The 12,349-nt window shown below is 31.7% G+C and overlaps 1 protein-coding gene across 1 annotated transcript; it reads right to left on the bottom strand.

The window, feature by feature from the left end:
* Positions 1 to 8,692: 8,692 nt before the first annotated feature.
* Positions 8,693 to 9,503, bottom strand: LOC120187957. Its single transcript, XM_039191536.1, has 2 exons — positions 9,293 to 9,503; positions 8,693 to 9,016 (listed from the first exon to the last, which is right to left on the bottom strand). The coding sequence occupies exons 1-2, from the start codon at positions 9,302 to 9,304 to the stop codon at positions 8,693 to 8,695; spliced, it is 336 nt and encodes a 111-aa protein (XP_039047467.1). The 5' UTR covers positions 9,305 to 9,503.
* Between the last annotated feature and the right edge of the window lie 2,846 nt (positions 9,504 to 12,349).

Here is a 12,349-nt window from a genome sequence, read left to right as displayed (position 1 = left end):
TAAATTTATAACTACTATAGCTGTATATAAACTAGCCATGTGATCTTTCTTAGAATGCAGTAAGAAAGCATTATTCATTTCCAGCTTTCTTGATCGTTATATGGTATCATAAGTTTGTTTTTCTCTTCTCATGCTTCATCATGGTTGAATCATTGAATGATAATTTCGACAATGGGGCAAATCCCTACTACTTGCATTAGTCTGACAATCCTGGTATGATATTAGTAAGCCAGTTGCTTTCCAATGATAATTTTCACAGCTGGAAAAGATCGATGATGCTTGCCTTATCTGCCAAGAACAAACTTGATTTCATTGATGGTTCCATTCAAGCTCCTGACTCATCTATGGTAAACCAGTTCAATGCTTGGACAAGAGCCAACAATTTGGTCAATTCTTGGCTTCTCAATTCAGTCTCCAAAGACATTGTTGCAAGTTTACTATATCATACGACTGCTGCTGAAATGTAGAAAGATTTGGTTGATCTTTCCAGCAGTCGAATGGAGCACGTTTTTTCACTTAAAGAAGCGATTGTGTGAGCTCGTGCAAGATAAATGTCAGTAAGCAATTACTATACTCAGTTCAAAATTGTTTAGGAAGAAATGTTTTCAATTCGACAGTTATGTAGTTGTCTCCAGTGTAATTATGGAGGAGTACAACGCATGCTTGCTGAAAGTAGCAAGAACAAGTCATCCAATTCCTAATGGGCTAAATGAGTCTTATGCTCATATAAGGGGATATTCTTTAATGGATCCCCTTCCTCCCATTTCAAAAGTTTTTTCTCTAATTGTTCAAGAAGAGAATCAAAGAAATATGTAATCTCTTCATCCTATTTATGAGCCTACCTTTGCTGGCAAGGCTCATTTGGCACCAACACTCGCAAGAACAGACCTTTGTGTAGTCATTGTACCTTCTTGGTCATACAAAGGACATATGTTATAAATTGATTGGCTATCCACCTGGTTATAATTCCAATAATTGGTCTTCTTCAAATTTTCTTGTGGCAAAGGTTCTCAAGTTATTCACACCAATTTGTGGTTTATACAAAGCTCTCCTAATGTCACTGAAGCTTTCACTCCTGAACAATGTCAGAATTAATTGACATGCTTACTTCTTAGTTACAAACTGCATTGACTTTGGATATTCCTACCACTTCAATCAATACTACCATGCAAAGTAAGATCGTGTCATACATAAATGCTTCAGGTGCTGGAGTATCTGATTACTGGATTTTAGACTCGGGGGCTTCAAGACATATATGTTATTCAAGAAATAACTTGGAATCACTATTTCCTATAACGAGTTATTCAATCACCTTACCTAATGGATCCATCATCCCAGTTAGCTTTGCAGGCAGTTCGGTTTTCATATGATTTTGTTTTACATGATGTGATGTTTGTTCCAGATTTTCGATTCAACTTGCTTTCAGTCAGTGCACTGTTAAAATTCTCTGATCTTAGTGTGTTGTTTTGCAAAACAGACTACTTAATTTAGGACCTTCATCAAGTGATTGGGAAGGGTGAGTTGGTTCAAGGACTTTATTTGCTGCAGATGTCCTCATTCAAAACCAATATCTCATGTAATAGTGTTTCTAACATTTTACCTAGTGACCGGTATAATAGATTGGGTCATCCCAGTCTTCATGTTATGCATCTTCTTAAAGATGTTTTGTCTTTAAAGAACGTAAAATGAGAGATTCTGCAAGTTTGCCCATTGGCCAAGCAACAAAGATTGTCATTTCCAGTTTCTTATTCTTATACACGGTTGTTTGAATTAATCCACTGTGACATATAGGGACCTTACTAGCACAAAACATATTCTGGTCAGGCTTCATTTCTAACCTTGGTTGATGATTTTTCGAGATCTACCTGGGTTTATTTGTTGCAGCATAAATATGATGTCAACACAATTATACCCTCCTTTATATCAATGATTAAGAAACAATTTGAGCTTCATATAAAGTCCTTCAGGTCTGATAATGCTCCTGAGTTAAAATTTACTGAGTTGTTTACTAACTTGGATATAATTCATCAGTTCTCATGTGTGGAAACACCTCAACAAAACTCTTTAGTCGAAAGGAAACGTCAACACTTGTTGGCTGTTGCTCGTGCTTTGTATTTCCAATCAAATGTGTCAATCAAGTTTTGGGGTGATTGCTTACTCACTGCAACACACCTAATTAATAGACTTCCATCACCTGTATTAAACAATAAATCTCCTTATGAAGTCTTATATGGTCACTTACCAGATTACAGTAGGCTATGAGCTTTTGGTTGTCTTTGTTTTGTTTCCACACTGAAATCTCAACAAGATAAGTTCTCAGCTCGAGCTTTACATGTGGATCCTCCAGGTGTAAAGGGGTATCGCCTTTATGTGTTACAAAGCCAGAATATTGTTATTTCTCGAAACGTGGTATTTCATGAAAGGTTATTTCCTTTTCGAAATACAAGTTTGTCTGACCATTCTGTTGACATTTTTCAGACTTTTCCTTTGCCCTACTGACTCGAATGGTGGTGCTTTCCTTGGCCCTACTGACTCGACTGATAGTGTTTCTCCTGAAAGTGCTGACTCATATGATGATGTTTCCTCATAATCTAATGCCTCTACCGATGATGTTTCAATACCAGTTCGACGTTCTTCTCGCACTATTCAAAAGTCATCATATCTTCAGCAATATTATTGTAATAATTCTTCCTCCAATTACTTATACCCTATCGAAAGTTTTATTTATTCTTCCAAACTCTCAACTAAGTATGGAGCCTTTGTTGACAATATCTCATCTATTGTTGAACCATCATTTTATCATCAAGCTGTCAAGTCTCCAACTTGGAGAAATGCTATGAATGATGAACTTCGAGCTATGGAGGACCTTGAAACATGGACCATTGTTCCATTACCTGATGGAAAGACTATTGTTGACGTAAATGGGTCTATCAGGTGAAGTATAATGTTGATGGCTCGGTTGATCATTGTAAAGCCAGATTGGTTGCTAAGGGTTTCACACAAGTTGAGGGAATTGACTACATGGACACGTTCTCACATGTTGCAAAAATGACTTCCTTTCGAGTCTTGCTTTCTCTTGCAGCAACACATAAGTGGCATTTGTTGCATTTAGATTTAAACAATGTTTTTCTCAATGGCACATTAGATGAGGAAGTTTACATGAAATTACCTCCTGGATACAAGTCTGAGCTTAAAGGATCTAATATGGTATGCAGGCTTTACAAATCCATTTATGGTCTGAAGCAAGCATTCAGACAATGGTTTTCTGCATTTTCTAATGTTTTCATTCAACTTGGTTTTCAGCAGTCTCCATTTGAACACTCTTTGTTCACAAAAGGATGTGGAAATGGATTCATTGCTCTTCTCGTATATGTAGATGACATCGTTTTAGCTGGGGAAGACCTACAAGCTCTTCATGAAATTCAAAGTCTTTTACAAAAACACTTCAAACTAAAAGAGTTAGGGCGCCCCTACGTTATTTTCTGGACTTTGAAATAGCTAGGAGTAGCTCTGGAATTATTCTATCCCAGAGGAAATATGTGTTACAGTTGTTGGAAGATACAAGTTGTTTGGATGCCAAACTGGTCGAATCACCCATGCCTTGTTCTTCAAAGTTAAGTGCAAATGAATGAGAATTACTTTCTGATTCTCAAAAATATCGACGATTGATAGGTCGTTTGTTGTACTTGACTAATAATAGGCCAGACATTGTTCATATTGTACATTTTTTAGCCAATTTGATTATTCCCCTTGTCTACCTCACATGACTGCCTTAAAGCACCTTCTGGCCTACATCAAAAGCTCTCATGGTCTTGGCTTATTATTTCTAGTTCAATCCACTAATCACTTGAGTATATTTGTTGATTCAGATTATAGTTCTTGTCCTGATACACGACGCTCCACGACAGGTTTTTGTGCTTTCTTTGGTAATAGCTTTGTGTCTTGGAAATCGAAGAAACAGGCTGTTGTTAGTCGATCTTCTTGCGAGGCTGAATATCGAGCTATGGCTATGGTTACATGAGAATTAGTTTGGCTTGTTTCTTTGCTCTCTTCATTTCATGAGGATATTGATTGTGCAAGATTATATTGCGATAACCAGGTTGCAATTAACCTTGCAACTCATCAAGTGTTTCATGAGAGGACAAAGCACATAGAAGTTTATTATCATTTTGTACGGGACAAGGTGAAAGCTAGTTTTTTGAAGTTGTTTCATGTTCGTTCCTCATATCAGTTGGCTGACATCTTCACAAAAACTCTTCGACCTCCCATACATCGTTGTTTCAATGCCAAGCTGGGTCCCTTTAACATACATGCACATCCAGCTTGAGGGGGGTATTAGACATCAGTTTGTTATTAGTTACTTCATTAGTTAGTTGTTAGTTAGTTGTTGTAATTTGGTTAGTCAGTTAAATTTATAACTACTATAGCTGTATATAAACTAGCCATGTAATCTTTCTTTGAATGCAAGTAAGAAAACATTATTCATTTCCAGCTTTCTTGATCGTTATATTACCCTTAAATAAAAGAAGAACGTTAAATGAGAGGAATAATTGAAAGCTTAAGAGATTATGGTTTCTCTTACTTGTTCTGACTTATATGATTTTTTCTCTTCATCGATTTGAACTCGAAGTATATCTAAGAGTAAGATGAAATTACGAAGCACATGGAACGGATCTAAGTAAAAAAGAAACGCAAGTAAAATCGCCCAAATTAAAGAAGCGAATGACATCAGAGATGATGGGAAGATGCTGAGATTCTATTTCACCATCAAAACTCTACCGCGTGACCATTCGCTTCCTTAATTTGACAATTTTCCCAATGTTCCGTCATCATCTTCGTTTCAATCGCCATTTACCAGCTTAGCCTCTCCAACTTGGAACTGAGTATACTACCTCTTCCCCAAGGATTAATAATATTTATACGGCTTATTATAAAATTAATGTTCAAATTATAATGTTTTTTTTACAAATAGGTGTGTAAACTATTTTTTGAATAATCTAGTGTACTTTACAAACGTTACCACTTTAGGTGTTTAGATCGTAAACGACATTAATTTCCTCTGTTAATAAACATGTTTCACGCTTAGGTAATTTTGAAATAATTTTAAAAAAATTAAAATATATATTATATTTATTAAGAAACAAACTCCATTTTTTTTAAAATACAAAAAAGCTCTAATATCCTCAAATCCTAACCCTAGCCCTAACTCCACCTTTATTTTCAGTCACGGCCACAACCTCCGCCTCTGATACCTTCCTTGCCATCTTCGTAGTTGGACGATGTTGTAGAGTCATGATGGTTGTCCTTTCATCACGTTCGTCGTCATTTCATCATGGTAAACATGGTAGATTTTGTTACGATTTTAAGGGTATTCGACTACTGTTATGGCGGTTGTTTGTCAGGTAAATGATCTTCGATGGAGGTGTGACCAAGTGGCGGGGGCATGGGTATAGGGACTAAATTTAGGATGTTCAAAGTTTGGGGGAGGTTTTTAAGACTTTTGTAAACTTTAGGCTTTATATATATATATAAGTTTTTTTTAAATAAAATTTTTAAAATTACCTGAGGGCGAGACATATCACATATTTGAGGAAATTATGAATGTTTACGACCTAGACACTTAAAGTGGTTATGTTTGTATCGTTAAATACCGAGGTTATTCAAAAAAAAAAATTTAAGCACTTATTCATAAAAAACACTATAGTTTGATTACTTGTTTTATAATTAAGCCTATTTATATAGGTCAAATTCTGATTTGGATCCCTTTACTTGCTAAAATTAACATTTAGTCATATATACCTTAATTTGATATGATTTAGCTCTTTTACTTTTATAAAACTGCTTTGTAGTTAGTTAAAACTATTAAAATTATTAATTATTCTTGTTAAAATATTAACGTGGATTATAAAAAATATTTTCAACATAAAAAATCAACAACACGATGAAAAACTAACGGTGTCAATTACTTGTAATGAGTAAAGATGCCATAAAATAATAAAAATAAATAAATATATATATATATATATTATAAATGCAAAATTAAAATATAAAGATTAAATATTAAACTTGAGCATAATGGAATTGCTAAATCAAGAAATTGAGCTATTAATATTCGTATTCCTTTTAGCATGGTTTTCAGAACCGGATCGGTTAGCGAACCGGTCATGTTACCGGTTTACTGGTTCAATCGGTTGAATCAGTCTGACTGGTCGGAAGAACAGAACGATGTCATAATTATTTAAAAAATTAAATAAAAATACCAAAAATATTTAATAAAAAAAATTATATCACAAGTTATATTCAAAACAAGTCATAACATATATAAGTTAAAAATCATAAAATCAAGTGAAACAAAATGATTCAAATTAACTATAACATAATATTTAAGGTAAACCATATTAAATAATAAATATAATTATAACTATAATTAAAAAATAAATTTGGGGCTAAAAAAATCATAACAAAATGATATTGTTTGGTTTAATTTTTTTTAAAAGAACAATTCCACATTGCTAAGAAACATAGAAGAGCATTCCAAAAGTCTAAAGAGTAAAAATATGAGAACAAAATAATCTCACATGACTAAGAAACATAGAAGAGCATCCTAACTAATTTCTATAAATAATAGAGGTAATTTTACATTTAAAATCATGGAGCCTTTTGGTGAGCATTGAGTGAACTATTCTTTCACTTCAATCAAGCTATATTTCGAGTTCGAGTTGAACTTGATAATTTTTAGCTCGTGAGTTTGAGTCGAGTTGAGCTTACTTTTAAAGTTTTCAAGTTCGAGTTGAGCTCAGCAATACTCGAGTTCGATTTGGCTCGTAGCAATACTCGAGTTCGATTTGGCTCGTTTAAACAACGTCGTTTAGTTTAATTTAATTTGATTTTCAAAACACGGCCTTTTTAGTTTTGTGTCATTCGAATATTGTTCGGGGAACTCGCGAGGATCGTGCACCTTCTCTTAGGAAGTCGCGTGGGTAGGGCGACCCGAAGAGGCGACAGTCGACATAAATAATGCAATCATAATCCTAAGTTTTGGTAAATGTCACATCATTCTTTACTATAATTTACATTTTAACCTGATCGACAAAATTGATGCAAAAAGCCAAAATATAAAAGGTAGTAGTTTTTACAGGGTAATTTATTTACTCGAATAATGGTTTCGTTAAAATATTTTTTAAAATAGGATATTTGTTATAATATATGGACTCTAATATAAATTAAGAGGATGTATGGAGTGTAGTACGTCTTCATATTTTAGTTTTTTTATATTTTACTTTTTTTAGATTTAGAGTTTATGTGTAGGTATGATTTAAGAGTTAGGATTTAGGTTAGGAGTTATGGTTTAGAGTTTAAAATTGGATTATTATTGTAAAAAATTAAAAAGTAAAATGGAACACTTAAGGATAACGATTTGTTTTTTAAATTCACCTTATTCGGATAAATAATTATGTTTAATATTATTTGAGGATTTAATTTTTTTTTGACATCAATATCAAAAAAAAATTAGCTGACTTTTTACCCTTTTTATTATTCCAGTCATTCCATCTTTAAACTTTTACTGTACTTTTAAATATTTAAATTTTTTTATTAAATTATTCAAATATAATGAAACATTAAATTTGTATTATGGATAGTTAATCGGTAGGGCGAGTAAAACTTAACTTAATTAGAAAAGTTGTTTTTTAAAAAAATTAGTTGATGGGGTTAAATTATTTGATTTATTTTAGTCCATTTAAAATATTTATTCGGAATTTGAGTTTGAATGGAATTTGTTTGAATTTTAAAATTTAAATAACATAAAATTAAAAATTAAAACAATGTTATTTCACTTGTTTTTTTTCTTCGATTATTTTGTTGACAATGATATGCTAAAATTATATTTTAATGATGTTTAGTGACACTATCGTTGCATTCAAGTACGGCTCGATGACATAACATAATGGAGAGTCAATCCACAAACTATAACCCAAACGCTTTTTAAATAAGATTTATCATATTTATATCAACAAATTAATGACTAGTTTAGACAATTGTTAAAAAAACGATTTTAAAACATATAATAGTCGAGTAATCATTTTAATAGTTGAAAGATTCAATAAAAGAATCTCCTATAATTGTGTGACCATTTAATAACTTAATCATTTGGGGAAAGTCTCGCGTGCGGCAACCTTAATATACGGCTATGAAATACACTACTGATTTTGTTATTATTTTTTTAACAAAACCGATAAAATTACCGAAAACATTATTATTTCTATCAGTTTTGTTATTATTAGGCGTTTTTCTGATATTGTTATTATTGGACACTTTACCGGAAATGTTAAAAAACATTCATGTTTTAGGAAATTTTTACCGGTTTGTTAAAATAATAATACAAATCGGTAGCGTCTTTCCTTAGCCGTATATTAAGGATGCCGCGGTATAACTTCTCAATTTTATAACTTTTAATAGTTGAAAGATTCAACAAAACAATCTCCTATAATTATGGGACCATTTTATAACTTTTAATTATTGAGAGAGTCAAAAAAAAACACCATGTAATGAGGGAATCATTGTGTATTTTATACAAAAATAAACAATAAATAATGCCTATAAATTTTGTTAACTTAATTCTTCTGCACTCAACTCCATGGAATATTCATCCTTTATTGCCGTCCAAACCCAAGGAGAAGATGCTCTTTCTGAACTAAAATTTAATCTGCAAAATAAAATGAAAAAAGAAAAAGAAATCATTGGTCATTTTGCAGCGGCTGAAACGTTGGCATGAAAAGCAGTTTTTAGATTGAAAAAGGAAATCGCAATTACCATGGAAAAGAGGAAGCATAGCTTGAACGAGAAGCTGGTTCCGAGCATTGTCGATGGATGCTTGACGATTAGCTTCCCTGGTTTCTGCATTAATCAGCTCAAGTGTTATCAGCTTTGCCTTGGATTCCCGATCTCCCAATTTCATGTGCTCAACTTCCCTTCTCATCTCCCTTGCCTTTGCTTCCCACGCTTTCAATTCCTTTTCCTGTTCATTGTTAGTCAGTACAGTGCTGGATGGAATTGAATTCACTGAAAAACAATCAAATCAATAAGGTTTAAATATGTTGATGTATTATTCTAAAATTTTCTTTATTTTTGGTAAAATTAAAATTTTGTGAGTTTGATTTTATAATCTTAAAAAGATTATAGTTTCTTAAAGATCAAATTATTAAAAATTATAAACATAAAAGATAAAAAAAACTATTTTTTATAGACTCCAAAATTGAACAAAGACTCAAAGAGTAAAGAACTATCCACGTACCAGAATCTTCATTTTCCAAAATCCACGATATTTCCTTTTGGCAGCTTTCGGTTTCTGGGAATCAAAACAAATAAAGAATAGAAATTAAGGCAAACCACCAATTTGAATTCAAATACAGTTCATTTGAAGGGCACATCCCTTGTTTTTCTGCTAGATTATATCAAAATCTCAACCCAACTCAGGAAAGGGGAAAACGGAGTTTGGAGGACAAACTTAAAACCAAACTTATCTCATGTACGGGGAAGCATAGTAAATGCAGATGTAGATGAAAAGAACTCTGAAGTTTGTTTGTGTGTAACGGTGGGTTGCGTCGAGACGACGACCGGCGTTTCCCCATTCTTTTGTTTTGTTGTTTGTTTTGAGTATGTATTGCTAAGTCATGAACTGATAAAATAGATAATTGTACAAGATGACTTCAACCTGTGATTTTTTGTAAATTAGTCCCTAAATCTTAAAATATTCTGTATCAACCTAGATTATGGCTCTATTATAAATTAGTCTCTAAATTTAAAATGTTTTGTACGAATCCTTATACTAGTAGTGTAGCTCTATCAGATAGAAAAAAAAATATGTTTTTCTTAACCCTACGCGCCATTTTAGCACCTTTGGGGCCATCGTAGATCCAGTTTCTCAGCAGATAAAAGAAAAGAAAATAAAGATAACAGGCAGATTCCAAGCATATCGACTTGGAACAAATGCATGATATGCTTTTTTTCATGTTACTGAAATATAATATAATAAAGATACAATCGTATGCACTTTCATTATGAGGAAACATACCTTAGAAGCAGCAGAATTTGTACTCTCCGATAAATCTCCCAAAGTGATTGTTGGTGGTACTTCCAGAGGTATAGCAACTATCAATTAGACTTTAAACTCATTATAGCTCCATTTTTGTTCACAATACAATAATTTCTCTTTATAATTAAATATCTTTAATGATCAACTATCACTTGAGCAAGCATAATTACGTATTAGATTTTTTTTAAATAAGATCTAAGATTCAATTTTAATATTATGAATAAGTGAACTCGAATAAAAAAAATTCTTTCATGATAGATCTTCATAACTTTTAATTTAAATTAATCGATCAATAGATCGTATGTCAATAATTATACCAAAAAAATGTCTTTTAAGCTAATCACTATTGCAATTCAAACTCTTATTCAAACATGTTTATTAAAAAAACTATTACTCAATTATATTGCTCCATGTGATTTTTACTTCATTCAATTGATACCAGCACTTTCCTCATCCTTTTTAAACTTTATTTAATATCTTTTTTAAAGTTATATTTCTTTCATTTTTCAACAATTCATTTACTTCATTTTTGAATAAGCAAACAATATTTTCTTGAAACACACAAGATTTTTGGTTAAGTGACTATACTATTCATAAAGTTAAGCAATCATCACTAGTTCACACTCTCTTGAATCCTGTAAAACAGTTATGATACGGCATGCTTTTAGTTAAGGAATTAAAATTATTTTTAAAGGTTAAACATCAGTTAATTTATAATAGATTTTCATGTAAGAGTTAAAAGTTTTAAAATTAAGATGCCTTCTTATAAAATGATTGATTGTTAAGTCATCTTTCCAACGTACCTCGAAATGCTACAACCGATTATAAAAATAACTTAAGGTATGCTCGTTTTAACCGAAGACAATCTAGTCTGAAAATTCTATTCAATCAATTCATATTTTTTTAATAACTATAATTTTTTTATATTTTATTAATTATTTGTAATTAAATTTAATATAAATTTAATTTAAGTATTTTAAATAATTTAGGATCAAATTTAATATTTATTTTATTTTATTAAATAATTTAGATAAATCAAAAATTATTTTATTTATTAAATTTTGTAGTTTAATTTAAATATATTTCTAGAAAGTTACTTAAATTTTAGGTGTTTTGTAGCCTATAAACAGACACTTTTCATATATAATTCAAAACATAATTAAAAAATTAATCGATGTTCTTCTTTTCAAATAGACGCATAAAACTTTGAGAACTCTGAAAAGATGGTCATCCATTTGTCTAAAAAAAGCTATCATCCAAGTTACTAAGGTAAAACATCTTAAGAGGGTTAAGAGGCTCTATCTATTTAAGCACGCGTTCTCAAAACGATATCATTAGAAATCATCACGTACGACAGTCTTAATATACATTAAAAAAAGTATTATCAATTTTATTATTATTTAAGTAATAAAATCGGAAAAAATTTATAAATATTATTATTTCTACCGATTTTGTTATTATTGGACGTTTTACTGATTTTAATAAAACGCTACCGATTTTATTATTATGGAACATTTTATCAAAAATATTAAAAAATATTGATATTTTAAATAAATAATAATTTTTTAAATAATTTTTATTACTTTTATTATTTAAATAATACAAAAACGGATACTATTTTAGTTAGATATCACTATTCAATTTATTTGCTTTTTTATTTGTTCTTTTTTAACTTTGTCTTTTTTAAGTTGCACATATATTAGGGCATGGTGCACGATAGGTGTTTTCTCTAGGTGCACGTTAGTTGACCTAATGTGCTCTGAGATTTCATCGGCGGTTTGGGATGTTTTTGTTTGGACTTTGCTGCGATCTTCTCTAATTGGTTCCATATTGGATTCTTTGGCTTTGCTGTCGTTTGAGTGCGATTGGTGCTGAGGCGAAGATTGATTGGAAGCAGTTGTTCGTGGGTGCTACGCGGCAGGTTTCGGATTACTTTCCTCCAGTCACTTGTGAGGGGGCTCCGATTGTTCAGCTACTGCCGGCAGTCTTTGAAGATGGAATTTTAGATTGACAGTTCTCGTTGGTTGAGCAATTTATTAGCGCGGCTCCAAATTTTCTCTCGATGCAGAAGATTATGAGGGAATTTGGGGGGAATTTACAAAGGTAAGTCTGGTTGGTCATGGACTTTGTGTTTTCTTAATGTTGCTGTGAGGGATTGAGTGTCAGAGAACGGGCCATGGCATATTCATAATAAGCCTATGATTCTTAGGAAATGGGAGCCTTGTATGCAGAATTAGATTTTGATTTATCAAAAAT

Source organism: Hibiscus syriacus, unplaced genomic scaffold, assembly GCF_006381635.1.
Source record: "Hibiscus syriacus cultivar Baekdansim isolate YM2019G1 unplaced genomic scaffold, ASM638163v2 tig00116925_pilon, whole genome shotgun sequence".
Lineage (NCBI taxonomy): Eukaryota > Viridiplantae > Streptophyta > Magnoliopsida > Malvales > Malvaceae > Hibiscus > Hibiscus syriacus.
This window is presented reverse-complemented; position numbering and strand designations above follow the sequence as displayed.